The 14533-nt window shown below is 42.0% G+C and overlaps 1 protein-coding gene and 1 long non-coding RNA gene across 6 annotated transcripts in view; both read right to left on the bottom strand.

The window, feature by feature from the left end:
- LOC135255141 (uncharacterized) overlaps positions 1-8157 on the bottom strand; it is a 20446-nt gene extending 12289 nt beyond the window's left edge. For 2 of the 5 annotated variants that reach the window (XM_064335915.1, XM_064335914.1), the window contains exon 1: positions 2717-3683. In XM_064335915.1, coding sequence (XP_064191985.1) covers positions 2717-2789 — 73 coding nt within the window. In that variant the 5' untranslated portion in view covers positions 2790-3683. Of the gene's footprint in view, positions 1-2716; positions 6002-6132; positions 6268-6344 lie in introns of those variants that run through there. The other 3 variants (XR_010330088.1, XM_064335921.1, XM_064335920.1) reach the window with 3 other exon arrangements.
- Positions 8158-8691: 534 nt separating this feature from the next.
- LOC135255144 (uncharacterized) lies at positions 8692-9824 on the bottom strand. The gene is made up of 2 exons (XR_010330091.1): positions 9739-9824; positions 8692-9607 (listed from the first exon to the last, which is right to left on the bottom strand). It is a non-coding gene; the product is annotated as an uncharacterized LOC135255144 (long non-coding RNA).
- Positions 9825-14533: the final 4709 nt, after the last annotated feature.

Genomic DNA, 14533 nt, shown 5'->3' with positions numbered 1-14533 from the left:
GCATGCAAGCACTGGACGTTGCTTCGTAAAAACCCTCCACCACCCCAGCTCCATCCCCATGCGTCAAGAATTTGCATTCTCCATTCCTATGTGTTAAGAAGTTGTATTGCTCCATCCTTATGTGTTAAGAAATTGCATTTGCTCTATTCATGTGTGTTAAAAACTGCTTTGCTGCTGGATCTGTTCTGTGTGTACCCCTCTAGGGGGGGTTTGGCTGCTGGCCTCCCGGCCTTATCCACGTGGGCTGCGTGGTTGGCGGGAGAGCTCCAGAACAGCCATACCGCCAAACATAACTGTATTGCCTGTATTGTCAAAGTTCTACTTGATGACAGTGGTCCTGACAGAAATGGTATTATGCAATCCCCTCTTATGGATGCCCTAGTAGTCCTACTTGTAGTTTTTTCACAAACTCTTTCAGCACAGGAGGAGCGAGACCATTAAGGATTTAAAAAACTAAATGTGCGTCTGCAAATTTGACCAGATTTTCCCAATTTAGGAGGTCATACTTGGCTAAGATGTCACAGTGAGGATGTCGGTTTGACCTCTTGTCCAGGACCATTAGAACTTGTTTGTATACTGTCTCAATGGGTTTGAGAGTTGTCTTACATGTCTGTGTCCAACTAGTTTGACAGTTAGTGATATGAGGGAGAATCATGGCATTCATAAACAATTAAAAGAAATTTGTTTTGGATAAAAGCGCTATATAAATGCAGTCCATTTACCATGTTACATTAGGACGCTTCTGTGACGATAAGAGCACAGTTTTAAAACAATTGGTATTAAATGGGGGATATGATGTGCAGCTGACTATGTGCCCAACAAAGTATTTGTTGTAAACTGATCTTATTGTCCACATAAATTGCATGTTGAGAACCGGTCTCGAGCTGGACCCAAACACAGGACTCAGAGGCAGAAGTTATAATAAAAAGGGGTTTGAGTACAGACAGAGACGGTAGGAACCAGGGCAGACTTGGGACAGGAACAGTGAGGGTAGGTGCAGAGGTCCGGGATCCGGCTTGGCGCTGAACTGACTGTGGCAGGTACCAGGCAGGCTTGGAGCAGGGTTGTGGGGTTTGAGGGGAGATCCGGAATCTGGCTGGGTGCTGAATGGAAATACCTCCAGTGTCAGTGGCGGAGCTGGGCTGGAGACTGGGAGGCCGGCGAAGGATGGGCTGGATCGGGAGGTAATTGGGAAGAACAGGGAACACGGAACAAGACGCAACGCAGACAACACGTAGGCACGACAGACAGGGAAACACTGAACAAGGTACATGAACAAACAAACAATCTGTGGCCAAGGAAACAGTGCGAGGTGAGGAAACCGAGAAAGGTGCAGAGGAAACGGGGTATAGAAAGTAGTGCAAGGCTAGAATATAACACGATTGCAAGAGTGACGCTGGGCAACAAATCAACGATCTGGCAAAGACAGAAACAAAAAGTGTGGCTTTAAAGCCTGGTGCTGATTGGAATTAATCAGGGAGGGTGTGAGGAATGTGACCTGAAACGAGTGTGAAAATTGCTGAGGGCTGGAAGTGATTAGGGAGTGCATAGGGAAAGATCACCCCCACCCTGTGGGGAAAAGCAAAGACGTGGTGAGGAATAAGGCACGCGGAACAAAAATAACTGGAACACCAGGGAAACCATAAAATAACCGAAACACGGGGGCATGACACTGCATTGTCATCAATATCGTAAATATCTCAATCCAAAATAATTTGAAGTTTGTTTGTTTGCTGCAAGAAGAAACATCAAAAATAGTAAAATAAGATTCAATTAACAGCAAGACAAAACTGTGAAAAAAGGCTTTATTTAACAGAATATTTAATTTACAGTGTAATCAATAAATAACAAATAGGGAAAGAACAGATAATTTATTGACACTCCTCTTCTGTTTTTCAGTTCAAATTCAGAGTCCAACAGGAAGTCAGTGTGTTGAGTGTCAGCCTGTGAGTTCAGTTGGGAGGGCCTCAGGATGTGGTTTTGAGTGACACGGTTGTGGCTTTCCTTGACCTGCTGTCCACCTGAGTCATGTGACTGCGCACCCAGCCCTCGGAGGGATTCACACATAGGCGCCTTCCGCGCTTGGTTACAAATCTGCAACAAGCAACACAGAGCTCCATTAGCAACTAATGAACAAGCACACCAAACAGCAGTGGGGAATGAAATAATATTAATAACATATAATATAGTGTATAGCGATGTAAACTCAGCTGAGCATCAGTGCTCTCACAGCATCAAAGCAAAACAGACATCATCGTACTCTGTGCTTCGATCACAGCCAGTCAGCAATGCAATAAGTCAGTCTGCACTCCAGTAAAAGGTCCTGTTGTGGGAGGAGTCTTGCAAGTAGAAATGAGTGCTGACCCCCAGAGTGAGGTCCGACCGTGCGAGAATATTGTGAGTGCTGTAATCCTAGAGGTACGCTAAGGACGGAGGCATGGATACTCACACTACTGCTGCTTTGGCACAGCTGCTGCTGGTTTTATGATAGGAGACCACCAAATCCAGCGGGATCTTTGGTCCCTTTTTTATATCCGGGCAGCAGTTGCTGCCTGTGTTTGGTCCTAGAGGGCCTGTATGAAACAAAAAACAATAAAATAAGATTTCACAATACTTTATCCCGCTCACTCACTCGCACACACACACGTACACACAAACACACAAATGCACACACACACACACACACACCCCACTCCAGCAGATCTGAGAGACTCACCAGAAGAGACAAGCTCCAGAGAGCCGAGCAGCACGAGGATCAGCAGAGCGCTCAGTTTCATCGCTGTGTTCATTTTGACTGGAGACTGCAAGCAGAGAGAGAGGAGATGCTGGACTCTGGATCAGAGAGAGGAGCTGTGCTGGGTGAGATGACAGAATCTCTCGTTATATATACTGTATAAAGAGATGGAAATCAGGGATGGGGAATTCCTCCTCAGAACTCCCCTGGAGCCCCCTTTCTTCATACGAACCAGCTTTACCAGGAGAACATCTTTAATTTCTCTTCTTCCTCTTTTTTTGGGTTCTAAGTAGCGCTTCTGTTCTGTTACAGAGAATACAGCTTCTGCAGTAAGGGGTGTCAGATGTCAAAGAAAACGCATCATGTTGTTCCTGTGTTTCCTTTCCTAAGATTTGGCCTTACTATGGCATTTTATTCTATCTTCTTCTTCAAGCATCTGAGGTGCTCATACAGAGCACAAGTGATTTCAGTTAATAGACCACTGGGTCTACTGGACTACTGTTGGATCTGAAGCTGACATATTTCTATTGTACTGAATAAGAAATGAATGAATAAATGAATCCATTTGACATGTCTGTGAGAACTTTACTACAAATAATTTTGATTGCCAAGCCTGCTGTCCACATACGTTTGGAAATGTAGTGTATGTATAAACTTGTTGATCAAAACAATTTTCAGAGGACCTTAGAAGAATAACTTTAGAGATGCATAACACTGGAAAGGGCCACAAACGTATTTCTAAAGGCCAGGGTGTTCATAAATCCGCAATAAGCCAAGTTGCCTACAAATGGAGGAAATTCTGTACTTTTGCTACTCTCTCCAGGAGGGGGCAAAGATCACAACAGCACATCATGCAGTCCTAAGGGAAGCCAAAAAGAAATAGGGTACTCGCCCAGAAATCTCTTGAACTTGCTAAAGTCTCTGTTCATGTATCCTCTATAAGAAAAACACTAAACAATGATGGTATTCATGGGAGGACACCCACAGTGCGAAAACTGTGATATTAGTTTAAGCAGAATGTGTTTGTCTATTATTGTGACTTAAATGAAGATCAGACCACATTTAATGAGTAATTAATGCAGAAATCCAGAAAATTCCAAAGGGTTCACAACTGCTTGCAACTTCACACATACAAATATAGAGATTCTTAATCAGCATTAAGCACCACACATCCCTTTCAGCAAATAAAAATTAATAAATAAATAAATAATGATGTGTGTTTGTAGGAAAAACCAGTGGTGTCAATAGTCTCTCTGGTCTGTATAGTCGGAAAACACAGTTATTCACCTATTTGTGCAACAGGTTGTTTTGACATGCAAAATAGATTTGGGGTTTAAAATTAATGGGAGAGGCTTTATCATAGAGGCCCAGTGAGGGTGGGTCATTTTTTACCCTGTGAACAAGGGATTTGCATGATATGAAGATTACACAAGGGTTAAGATAATGATTAAGGCCCTGATTAATTAAGGTCTGCCTAATTTTAATTGTCCAGAAATCAACCTTTTATTTTTTGGATTTGCATGCGAAAAGCCAATCCTTCCATTTTAGTAATGCCAAATGTGCATTTGCACAATATAAGGAGTTTACTTCGTTGTAATTCTAGTTTGTATGCTTTAGCTGTTAAATCTAAAAACTAGGGTTTTATTGGGCCATCAGTTTGTGCGATGTACGGGATTGGGGTTAACGCTGCATTTGAAAATTTATAGAAAATCTTTGTTAATGTTTTATGATTTTTATTGCCAATCTGATTTTGCCAAATCGAGCGGCACATGGCAAGGAACGCCCTCTATGCTTATTTTATGCACTTAGAACTATGCTGAGACTCCATAGTGCACTAACGAGTAGGCCCAAGTTGATGTAGCTAGAACCTGTACTGACCATGAAATAATTTTTTGTCCCGCACACATCTGTTTTTATTGCATTCATGCAATTTATTTTGGTTTTTGGATAAGTGTGTTCTTTATTCAACATCTAACTGTTCCTGTTTCCATCATGCTGTATGCTGCTTCTAGATGGTTACAATATAACTTGAAAACTACAGATATATAAATGTTTTCATTTATGCTTCTGCCCAGCAAGGCTCCACTCATTTTTATTTTCATTTAATCTCTTTTTCACTGGCTGCATTTTCTCTGTGAGTCAATAAAAAGCAACATATTTTAGCTTTTTACCTTGCAACTCAATGCTTAACAAAAGAATATTAACTGTACACTGGTCTCTTTAAATACAAAAACTATCCATGTCCTCTTGTGGTTGCAGAAAATGTGAACATGTGGCCACTGTCATTAAAAACTAAAGACAAATGACTGCAATTGTCAAGGAAAGCTGAATGTGTAACACCATGAATCAGTTTTTCATTTTTACTGTTGATAACAGTTATTCTGATGTGAGAGGTTTAAGTATGAGCACTCTTTGATATTTTGAACACTTAATTACTGTTGAAAAATTCAAAATGATATGAAGCTGGCCTGATCATACAAATCATATGAATACTGGCATTTAGTTTTATTGTAATATTTAAAAATGATGATATTAAACTGATACAAAGTTGTTACTGGATGGTGCAGCAGTCACCTTTTATAGCAAATGACCAAAAAGTGTTAAATTTTATTGCTAAAATTCACGTGACTTGTGACTTTTCTCCAGGCATAAGTCACATCCTTGTTTGAACACAATCTAAAACAAATCAGCAATTTGAGCTGAACATTGAACTGGCAATGTTTGCTGTAAGTACACTTTATCTTAGATCTTAGTTTGTGATGTGCAACAAACATGCACATGTTGCAATGTTTAGTAAAGTTGCTGTACTGTAAGGATTTTTTTCCTGCTTTGTGAATTTCAGCAGGAATAATCAAAAAACTTTAAACAAGAAACAAAGTTTGTTACAAAAGCATTTAATAAGTTTCCTGGAAAAAAAATTATGTACAAATTATAAAACAGAAAAATGAATGTAGGAAAAGAAACAATGCATTATGAACAGGAAAAGAACAGACAATATTGCATGAATTAAATCCAGGAATATCAGATGTAATTAGATACATTCCTCTCTTATGTTTTTGTGTGTCCCATCGCAGTGTCCAACAGGAAGTCTTCGTACAGATTGACAGCCCGCTGGGGTGTTAGGGCTGGCCTTAGGCTTTAGTGTTCATCTCGCTGGTTCCTGGCACTACAGTGGAGGCTGACCTGCTGTCCACCTGAGCTGCGTGGCTCCTCACCCAAGCATCAGTAGGATCCACACATATGCGCCTTCCGCGTTTGGTAACAAACCTGCAATAAACAACACAGAGCACCTTTAGCACCAAGGCACAAACACACATAAAACATGAATGCAATGCGGTCCGCAAGTTAGCATCAGCACTGCTGTGAAAGTGCAGTTTAATGGAGGCATGGATACTCACACATAGGCTGCTTTGGCACAGCTGCTGCTGGTTTCATGCCAGGAGACCACCATTGCTAGTGGGATCTTCTGTGTTTCATATTTTTTGCAGCAGCCCTCCTCCATGTTAGAGCCCATCGCTTTGGAGATAAAGAGACTAAGTTACTAAGATTGAATATTACTGCAACTCACGCACACACACACACCCCACTCCAGCAGGTTTGAGAGACTCACCAGAAGAGACAAGCTCCAGAGAGCCGAGCAGCACGAGGATCAGCAGAGTGCTCAGTTTCATCGCTGTGTTCATTTTGACTGGAGACTGCAAGCAGAGAGAGAGGAGATGCTGGACTCTGGATCAGAGAGAGGAGCTGTGCTGGGTGAGATGACAGAATCGCTTGGTTATATATACTGTATAAAGAGATGGAAATCAGGGATGGGGAATTCCTCCTCAGAACTCCCCTGGAGCCCCCTTTCTTCACACGAACCAGCTTTATAAGGAGAACATCTTTAATTTCTCTTCTTCCTCTTTTTCTGGGTTCTAAGTAGCGCTTCTGTTCTGTTACAGAGAATACAGCTTCTGCAGTAAGGGGTGTCAAATGTCAAAGAAAACGCATCATGTTGTTCCTGCGTTTCCTTTTCTAAGATTTGGCCTTACTATGGCATTTTATTCTATCATTTTCTTCAAGCATCTAAGGTGCTCATACAGAGCACAAGTGATTTGGACCACTGTTGGATCTGAAGCTGACATATTTCTATTGTACTGAATAAGAAATGAATGAATAAATGAATCCATTTGACTTGTCTGTGAGAACTTTTCTACAAATAATTTTGATTGCCAAGCCTGCTGTCCACATACTTTTGGAAATGTAGTGTATGTAAAAACTTGTTGATCAAAACAATTTCCAGAGGACCTTAGAAGAATAACTGTAGAGATGCATAAAACTGGAAAGGGCAACAAAAGTATTTCTAAAAGCCTGGTTGTTCATAAATCCACAATAAGCCAAGTTGTCTACAAATGGAGGAAATTCTGTTCTTTTGCTACTCACTCCAGGAGGGGGCATCCTGCAATGATCACTGCAACTGCACATAATGCAGTGCTAAGGGAAGCCAAAAAGAAATAGGGACCTGCAGAAATCTCTTGAACTTGCTAAAATCTCTGTTCATGTATCCTCTATAAGAAAAACACTAAACAATGATGGTATTCATGGGAGGACACCACAGTGCGGAACTGTGATATTAGTTTAAGCAGAATGTGTTTGTCTATTATTATGACTTAAATGAAGATCAGACCACATTTAATGAGTAATTAATGCAGAAATCCAGAAAATTCCAAAGGGTTCACAACTGCTTGCAACTTCACACATACAAATATAGAGATTTATAATCAGCATTAAGCACCACACATTCCTTACAGCAAATAAAAATGAATAAATAAATAAATAATGATGTGTGTTTGTAGGAAAAAACAGTGGTGTCAATAGTTTCTCTGGTCTGTGAAGTCGGAAAACACAGTTATTCACCTATTTGTGCAACAGGTTGTTCTGACATGCAAAATAGATTTGGGGTTTTAAATTAATGGGAGAGGCTTTATCATAAGGGCCCAGTGAGAGTGGGTCATTTTTTACCCTGTGAACAAGGGATTTGCATGATATGAAGATTACACAAGGGTTAAGATAATGATTAAGGCCCTGATTAATTAAGGTTTGCCTAATTTTAATTGTCCAAAAATCAACCTTTTATTTTTTGGATTTGCATGCGAAAAGCCAATCTTTCCATTTCAGTAATGCCGAATGTGCATTCGCACAATATAAGGAGTTTACTTTGTTGTAATTCTAGTTTGTGTGCTTTAGCTGTTTGGTCTAAAAATGAGGGTTTTGTGGGGCCATCAGTTTGTGCAATGTACGGGATTGGGGTTAACGCTGCATTTGAAAATTTATAGAAAATCTTTGTTAATGTTTTATGATTTTTATTGCCAATCTGATTTTGCCAAATCGAGCGGCACATGGCAAGGAACCCCCTCTATGCTTATTTTATGCACTTAGAACTATGCTGAGACTCCGTAGTGCACTAACGTAGGCCCAAGTTGCTGTAGCTAAAACCTGTACTGACAATGAAATTATTTTTTGTCCCGCACACATCTGTTTTTATTGCATTCATGCAATTTATTTTGGTTTTTGGATAAGTGTGTTCTTTATTCAACATCTAACTGTTCCTGTTTCCATCATGCTGCATGCTACTTCTAGATGGTTACAATAAAACTTTAAAGCTACAGATATATAAATGTTTTCATTTATGCTTCTGTCCAGCAAGGCTGAACTCATTTTTATTTTCATTTAATCTCTTTTTCAATGTCTGCATTTTCTCTGTGAGTCAATAATAAGCATAATGTTTTAGCTTTTTACCTTGCAACTCAATGCTTAACAATAGAAAATGAACTGTGCACTGGTCTCTTTAAATACAAAAACTATGCATGTCCTCTTGTGGTTGCAGAAAATGTGAACATGTGGCCACTGTCATTAAAAACCAAAGACCAATGACTGCAATTGTCATGGAAAGCTGAATGCGTAACACCATGAATCAGTTTTCATTTTTACTGTTGATAACAGTTATTCCGATACGAGAGGTTTAAGTATGAGCACTCTTTGATATTTTGAACAATTAATTATTGTTGAAAATTTCAAAATGATATGAAGCTGGCCTGACCATACGAATCATATGAATCCTGGCATTTAGTTTTATTGTAATATTTTAAAATTATGATATTAAACGGATACAAAATAGTCACTGGATGGTGCAGCAGTCACCTTTTATAGCAACTTGCCAAAAAGTGCTAAATTTCATTGCTAAAATTCACGTGACTTATGACTTTTCTCCAGGCATAAGTCACATCCTTGTTTGAACACAATCTAAAACAAATCAGCAATTTGAGCTGAACATTGAACTGGCAATGTTTGCTGTAAGTACACTTCATCTTAGATCTTAGTTTGTGACATGCAACAAACATGCACATGTTGCAATGTTTAGTAAAGTTGCTTTACTGTAAGGATTTTTTTCCTGCTTTGTGAATTTAAGCAGGAATAATCAAAAAACTTTAAACAAAAAACAAAGTTTGTTACAAAAGCATTTAATAAGTTTCCTGGAAAAAATATTATGTACAAATTATAAAACAGAAAAATGAATGTAGGAAAAGAAACAATGCATTATGAACAGGAAAAGAACAGACAATATTGCATGAATTAAATCCAGGAATATCAGATGTAATTAGATACATTCCTCTCTTATGTTTTTGTGTGTCCCATCGCAGTGTCCAACAGGAAGTCTTCGTACAGATTGACAGCCCGCTGGGGTGTTAGGGCTGGCCTTAGGCTTTAGTGTTCATCTCGCTGGTTCCTGGCACTACAGTGGTGGCTGACCTGCTGTCCACCTGAGCTGCGTGGCTCCTCACCCAAGCATCAGTAGGATCCACACATATGCGCCTTCCGCGTTTGGTAACAAACCTGCAATAAACAACACAGAGCACCTTTAGCACCAAGGCACAAACACACATAAAACATGAATGCAATGCGGTCCGCAAGTTAGCATCAGCACTGCTGTGAAAGTGCAGTTTAATGGAGGCATGGATACTCACACATAGGCTGCTTTGGCACAGCTGCTGCTGGTTTCATGCCAGGAGACCACCATTGCTAGTGGGATCTTCTGTGTTTCATATTTTTGCAGCAGCCTCCTCCATGTTAGAGCCATCGCTTTGGAGATAAAGAGACTAAGTTACTAAGATTGAATATTACTGCAACTCACGCACACACACACACCCCACTCCAGCAGGTTTGAGAGACTCACCAGAAGAGACAAGCTCCAGAGAGCCGAGCAGCACGAGGATCAGCAGAGCGCTCAGTTTCATCGCTGTGTTCATTTTGACTGGAGACTGCAAGCAGAGAGAGAGGAGCTGCTGGACTCTGGATCAGAGAGAGGAGCTGCTGGACTCTGGATCAGAGAGTGGAGCTTTGCTGGGTGAGATGACAGAATCGCTCGGTTACATATACTGTATAAAGAGATGGAAATCAGGTGTTACGTCTCCACGCGTGTGTACGTGTTTGTTTCGTTGTTTTCTTCCTCCTCTGTGTTTTCCCATTCGCGTCTCCACGCATATCCCTCATCTAGGTGTCCTTCTGCTATTGGTTCCCGACACGTCACTCATCATTCGAGCCCCGCTCCAGCACCCAATCCGAAATAGCGCGACAATTCAAAAACCCTTCCGTTCGCCGTCGCCGGGCTTCATGCCATACTTGCTAATTTCCACTGTATTCTGTAATTATCTGCATGTCATTTGTTGTGCTTGTATATTCCTGCGTGTGTGCTTGCCACTTAATTGTTTCCAAGTGTCTTCTACCCCTTGTTATTATTTGTTATACTGTGTATTGTCTGGGGAGAAGTGAACTGGTAAGATACGGTTTATGTTATATCCACTGACACGTCTGCTTGCACGTAGCTAGATCACTGTATAGATACACTAGGTTAGGGGCGGGTGCCACTCCCTGTACTTTGTTTGATATAAATAGCGCAGAACGGTCAGTTAGGTTTTGTTCTTCGTATTTATTTTAGTTTAGAGGGTCACCATCGGATTAGGTTAGGCAGACTTGAGAGTTTTGATTTTTACTCTGTTCTTTTCTTTGGCACCGCTCTCGTTCCTTCTCCCCCTTATGTGTTACGTCTGTGCCTTTACTTGTAAAAATTGTAAATAGCTCACCTTCACCTGTAATTAAACGCACACCAGTTTTGCACTATATTTTGTTGTTTTGTTCTGTCCCCTTTCAACCAACCCACACCCAGACCTTATGTTACCTCCCTATATACCCCTATACACTCTGGAGTCGTAACATAAATGGGGGCTCGTCCGGGATATTGATCAATTCATTCCCGTATAAAAAAAAAAAAACTTGGACTTGGAAAAGTTTTTGGAAAGACCGACTCTGGAGCAGGTTGATAAGTGCCGCAAGGATGATTTATTATTAATAGCAGAGCATTTCAACATATCCGTGTCAGGGCAACTGTTAAAAAAAGAAATTAAGTCTGTCGTCCTTGAGAGGTTGGTGGAGTTGGAGCTGGTTGTGCTGCCTGCCTTGTCAGATTCCGAGGCCAATGCCGATGAGGCGCCAGGTGCTGAAGCATTCCCTGCGGTGCCTAGAACAAGGCCACTGATGGCGCAGACTAGCCTGGGTGCCACCGCTACAACGGAGGTAGAGGCGAAGGCTCCAGCTACCTCGCCTCGCTTTGATCCGTACTCGCCGGAATCCTCAGGTTCCAAAGTGGGGGCCCGTGTGAAAATTCGATTGGCACGACTCCAAATGGAGGCGCAAGAAAAGGCAGAGGCACGGCAGGCAGAGATGCAGTTGCGTCTCGAAATCCGTAAATTGGAGCTAGAGGCAGAGAAGAAGATTAAACTGCAACAGCTTGAATTGGAAGCAATGAAGGTTGCGCAGTCGCCTCCTATCGCTCCTCGCAGTACGGCTCCTTCACCAGTCGGTTCCAGGGACACCTTTGATGTCAGTAAAAATATTGTCCTGGTTCCTCCTTTTCGTGAGTCCGAGGTGGACACGTATTTTAGTGCGTTTGAGCGCATCGCTGTTTCGTTGCGATGGCCTAAGGATGTGTGGCCACTGCTGCTCCAATGTAAATTAGTTGGCAAAGCACAAGAGGTATGTTCAGCTCTGCCTCTCCAGGATAGCTTAAATTACGACATCGTAAAAGCTGCTGTTCTGCGTGCATACGAGCTTGTTCCAGAGGCATACAGGCAGAGGTTTAGAAACCATAACAAACCCTGATCTCATACCTACGTTGAGTTCGCTCGAGAAAAGGGTACACTGTTTGATAAGTGGTGTGCAGTGAGCAAAGTCATTGATTATAAGTCTCTTCATGAGCTTGTGTTGCTGGAGGAATTTAAAAATTGCTTGCCAGATCGTATCGTGGTCTATTTGAATGAACGAAAAGTCACTTCCCTGTCGGAAGCAGCTGTTCTTGCGGACGAGTACGTGCTCACTCACAAAAATGTTTTTCTGGCCGCTCGTAGTGAGAGGAGCACCGACACAGTTGTCACTAGCTCCCAGTCACAGCCCAATCGTACTAGACCACTCGCTACTCGATTTACAGAGGATCGGGAATGCTTTTATTGCCACAATTAGATATACTGGTGCTGCCCAGTCTTTCATCCTCACTGAGGTGCTTCCCCTGTCTGACAAGTCTTCCTGTGGTTCCAGTGTTTTGGCACAAGGCATCGAAGTGAGTTTTATGACCGTACCTTTACATCGTGTGCACCTACAGTCTGATTTGGTTAGCGGCTGTTTTAGAGAGGGAGCACGACCTACACTTCCCGTGAAAGGTGTTACATTTATTATGGGAAATGATATTGCAGGAGGAAAAGTAATGCCTGTGTTAGAGGTGTTGAATGGCCCAGTGACAAGCCCTGTGACCAACACTCTGTCTGAGTTCTGTCCCGAGTTTTTCCCCTGCCTGCGGGCCCAGTCACGCAAATTAGGTGACCTAGTGGACCTGTCCGACAGTGTTCTTGCTCCAATATTTGCTTATGACGAAAGTCCTATGCCTTTTCCCAAACTGTCAGTGAGTTCGGAGGAGCAGGTTGATCAGTCGTCTGACAAGGTGACGAGTTCTGAGATGTTCAAATTGCCGGTTAACAGTACACAGTTAATTACCGCACAAAAGGGGGACCCCAGTCTTGTTAAGTGTTTTTCTTCCGTGTGTAGCCTGGAGGAGGCAAAAGAGAAAGAAGTAGGTTACTTCATTGATAATGGCATTTTGTTGCGGAAATGGAATTTACATGGCACTGGAAAGATGGAGTGGAGTGCTGTGTATAGGATTGTCGTACCTCAGGTGTATGTTCAACATGTGTTGAACTTGGCACACGATCACCCCTGGTCGGGACATCTCGGTGTCACAAAAACCTACAACCGCATTCTCATGCATTTTTTCTGGCCAGGCTTGAAAGCAGATGTAGCTCAGTTTTGCCAAACTTGTCATATTTGTCAAGTTACCGGAAAGCCTAATCAGGTTATTCCACCTGCTCTCCTGTGTCCAATTCCAGTGATCGGTGAACCATTCGAGTACGTGATTATTGATTGCGTTGGTCCGTTGCCAAAATCCAAGTCAGGCAATCAGTTCCTGCTGACCATTATGTGTTTGGCTACCAGGTATCCCAAAGCGATACCTCTACGTAAGGTTACCGCCCCTGCAGTAGTGAAAGCTTTGCTTAAGTTTTTCTCAACATTTGGTTTGCCAAAAGTGATACAATCAGATCAGGGAACAAATTTCATGTCCAAACTTTTTTCCCCAAGTCATGCAGTCTCTGTCCATTAAACATAAGGTCACCAGTGCCTACCATCCAGAGTCTCAGGGTTCCCTGGAACGTTTCCACCACACGTTAAAGTCCATGCTGCGCAAATATTGCCTTGACAGACTGGGATGAGGGCGTGCCAATTGTTTTATTTGCGGTACGTGAAACCATTCAAGAATCATTAGGTTTCAGTCCAGCAGAGTTAGTCTTTGGTCACAATGTTCGTGGACCCCTAAAGATTCTCAAAGAACAGTTTATGTACACAGACTCGAAACCAAAATTGAATGTGCTTGATTACGTTAGTCAATTAAGAGAGCGTTTGCACCAGGCCTGCTCTCTTGCTAGAGAAACTCTGACATCGAAACAGGAAAAGATTTAAAATCTTTATGACAAGAAAGCGGTTTCCCGCATATTTAAACCTGGTGATAAGGTTATGGTTCTCTTGCCTATTGCTGGTTCTGCCCTCTCAGCCCGTTTCTCTGGCCCATATGTAATCGACAAGAAATTCAATGACACAGACTTTATTATTCGTACACCTGACCGCAAACGACAATCTCGCATTTGTCACATAAACATGTTGAAAGAGTACCATTCCCAAGATACAGAGAACTCGCTGTTACGGTACTCAGAACAGACTGCAGAGGGTGCGGTCTCATCTGTTGCCTCGGCCTCTAAGGTTGTTCATATTGATGGCGATGATGAGGATGGCCTCATCTTGTGGAACGCACCTCAGCCGTGTGTTCGGTTGGCCAATGCGGAGATTTTGAGCGATCTCCCCTCTCACTTGTTGTATTTGTCCGAAGGTCAAAAGAAAGACGTTATGTTATTGATACATGGTTACCCATGCCTTTTTAATGATGTACCCTCCCGAACTACAGTGTTACAACGTGATATAGACGTGGGCGGTGCTGCACCTATCCGTCAGCATCCGTATCGTGTTAATCCCACCAAGAGAGAAATTATGAAAAAGGAGGTTGAATACCTGCTCGATAATGGTTTAGCTGAGCCCAGTTTAAGTCCCTGGAGCTCTCCGTGTCTCTTAGTTCCAAAACCAGATGGTACATCTCGATTTTGTACAGAT

The sequence above is a fragment of the Anguilla rostrata genome, chromosome 5, assembly GCF_018555375.3.
Source record: "Anguilla rostrata isolate EN2019 chromosome 5, ASM1855537v3, whole genome shotgun sequence".
NCBI lineage: Eukaryota > Metazoa > Chordata > Actinopteri > Anguilliformes > Anguillidae > Anguilla > Anguilla rostrata.
This window is presented reverse-complemented; position numbering and strand designations above follow the sequence as displayed.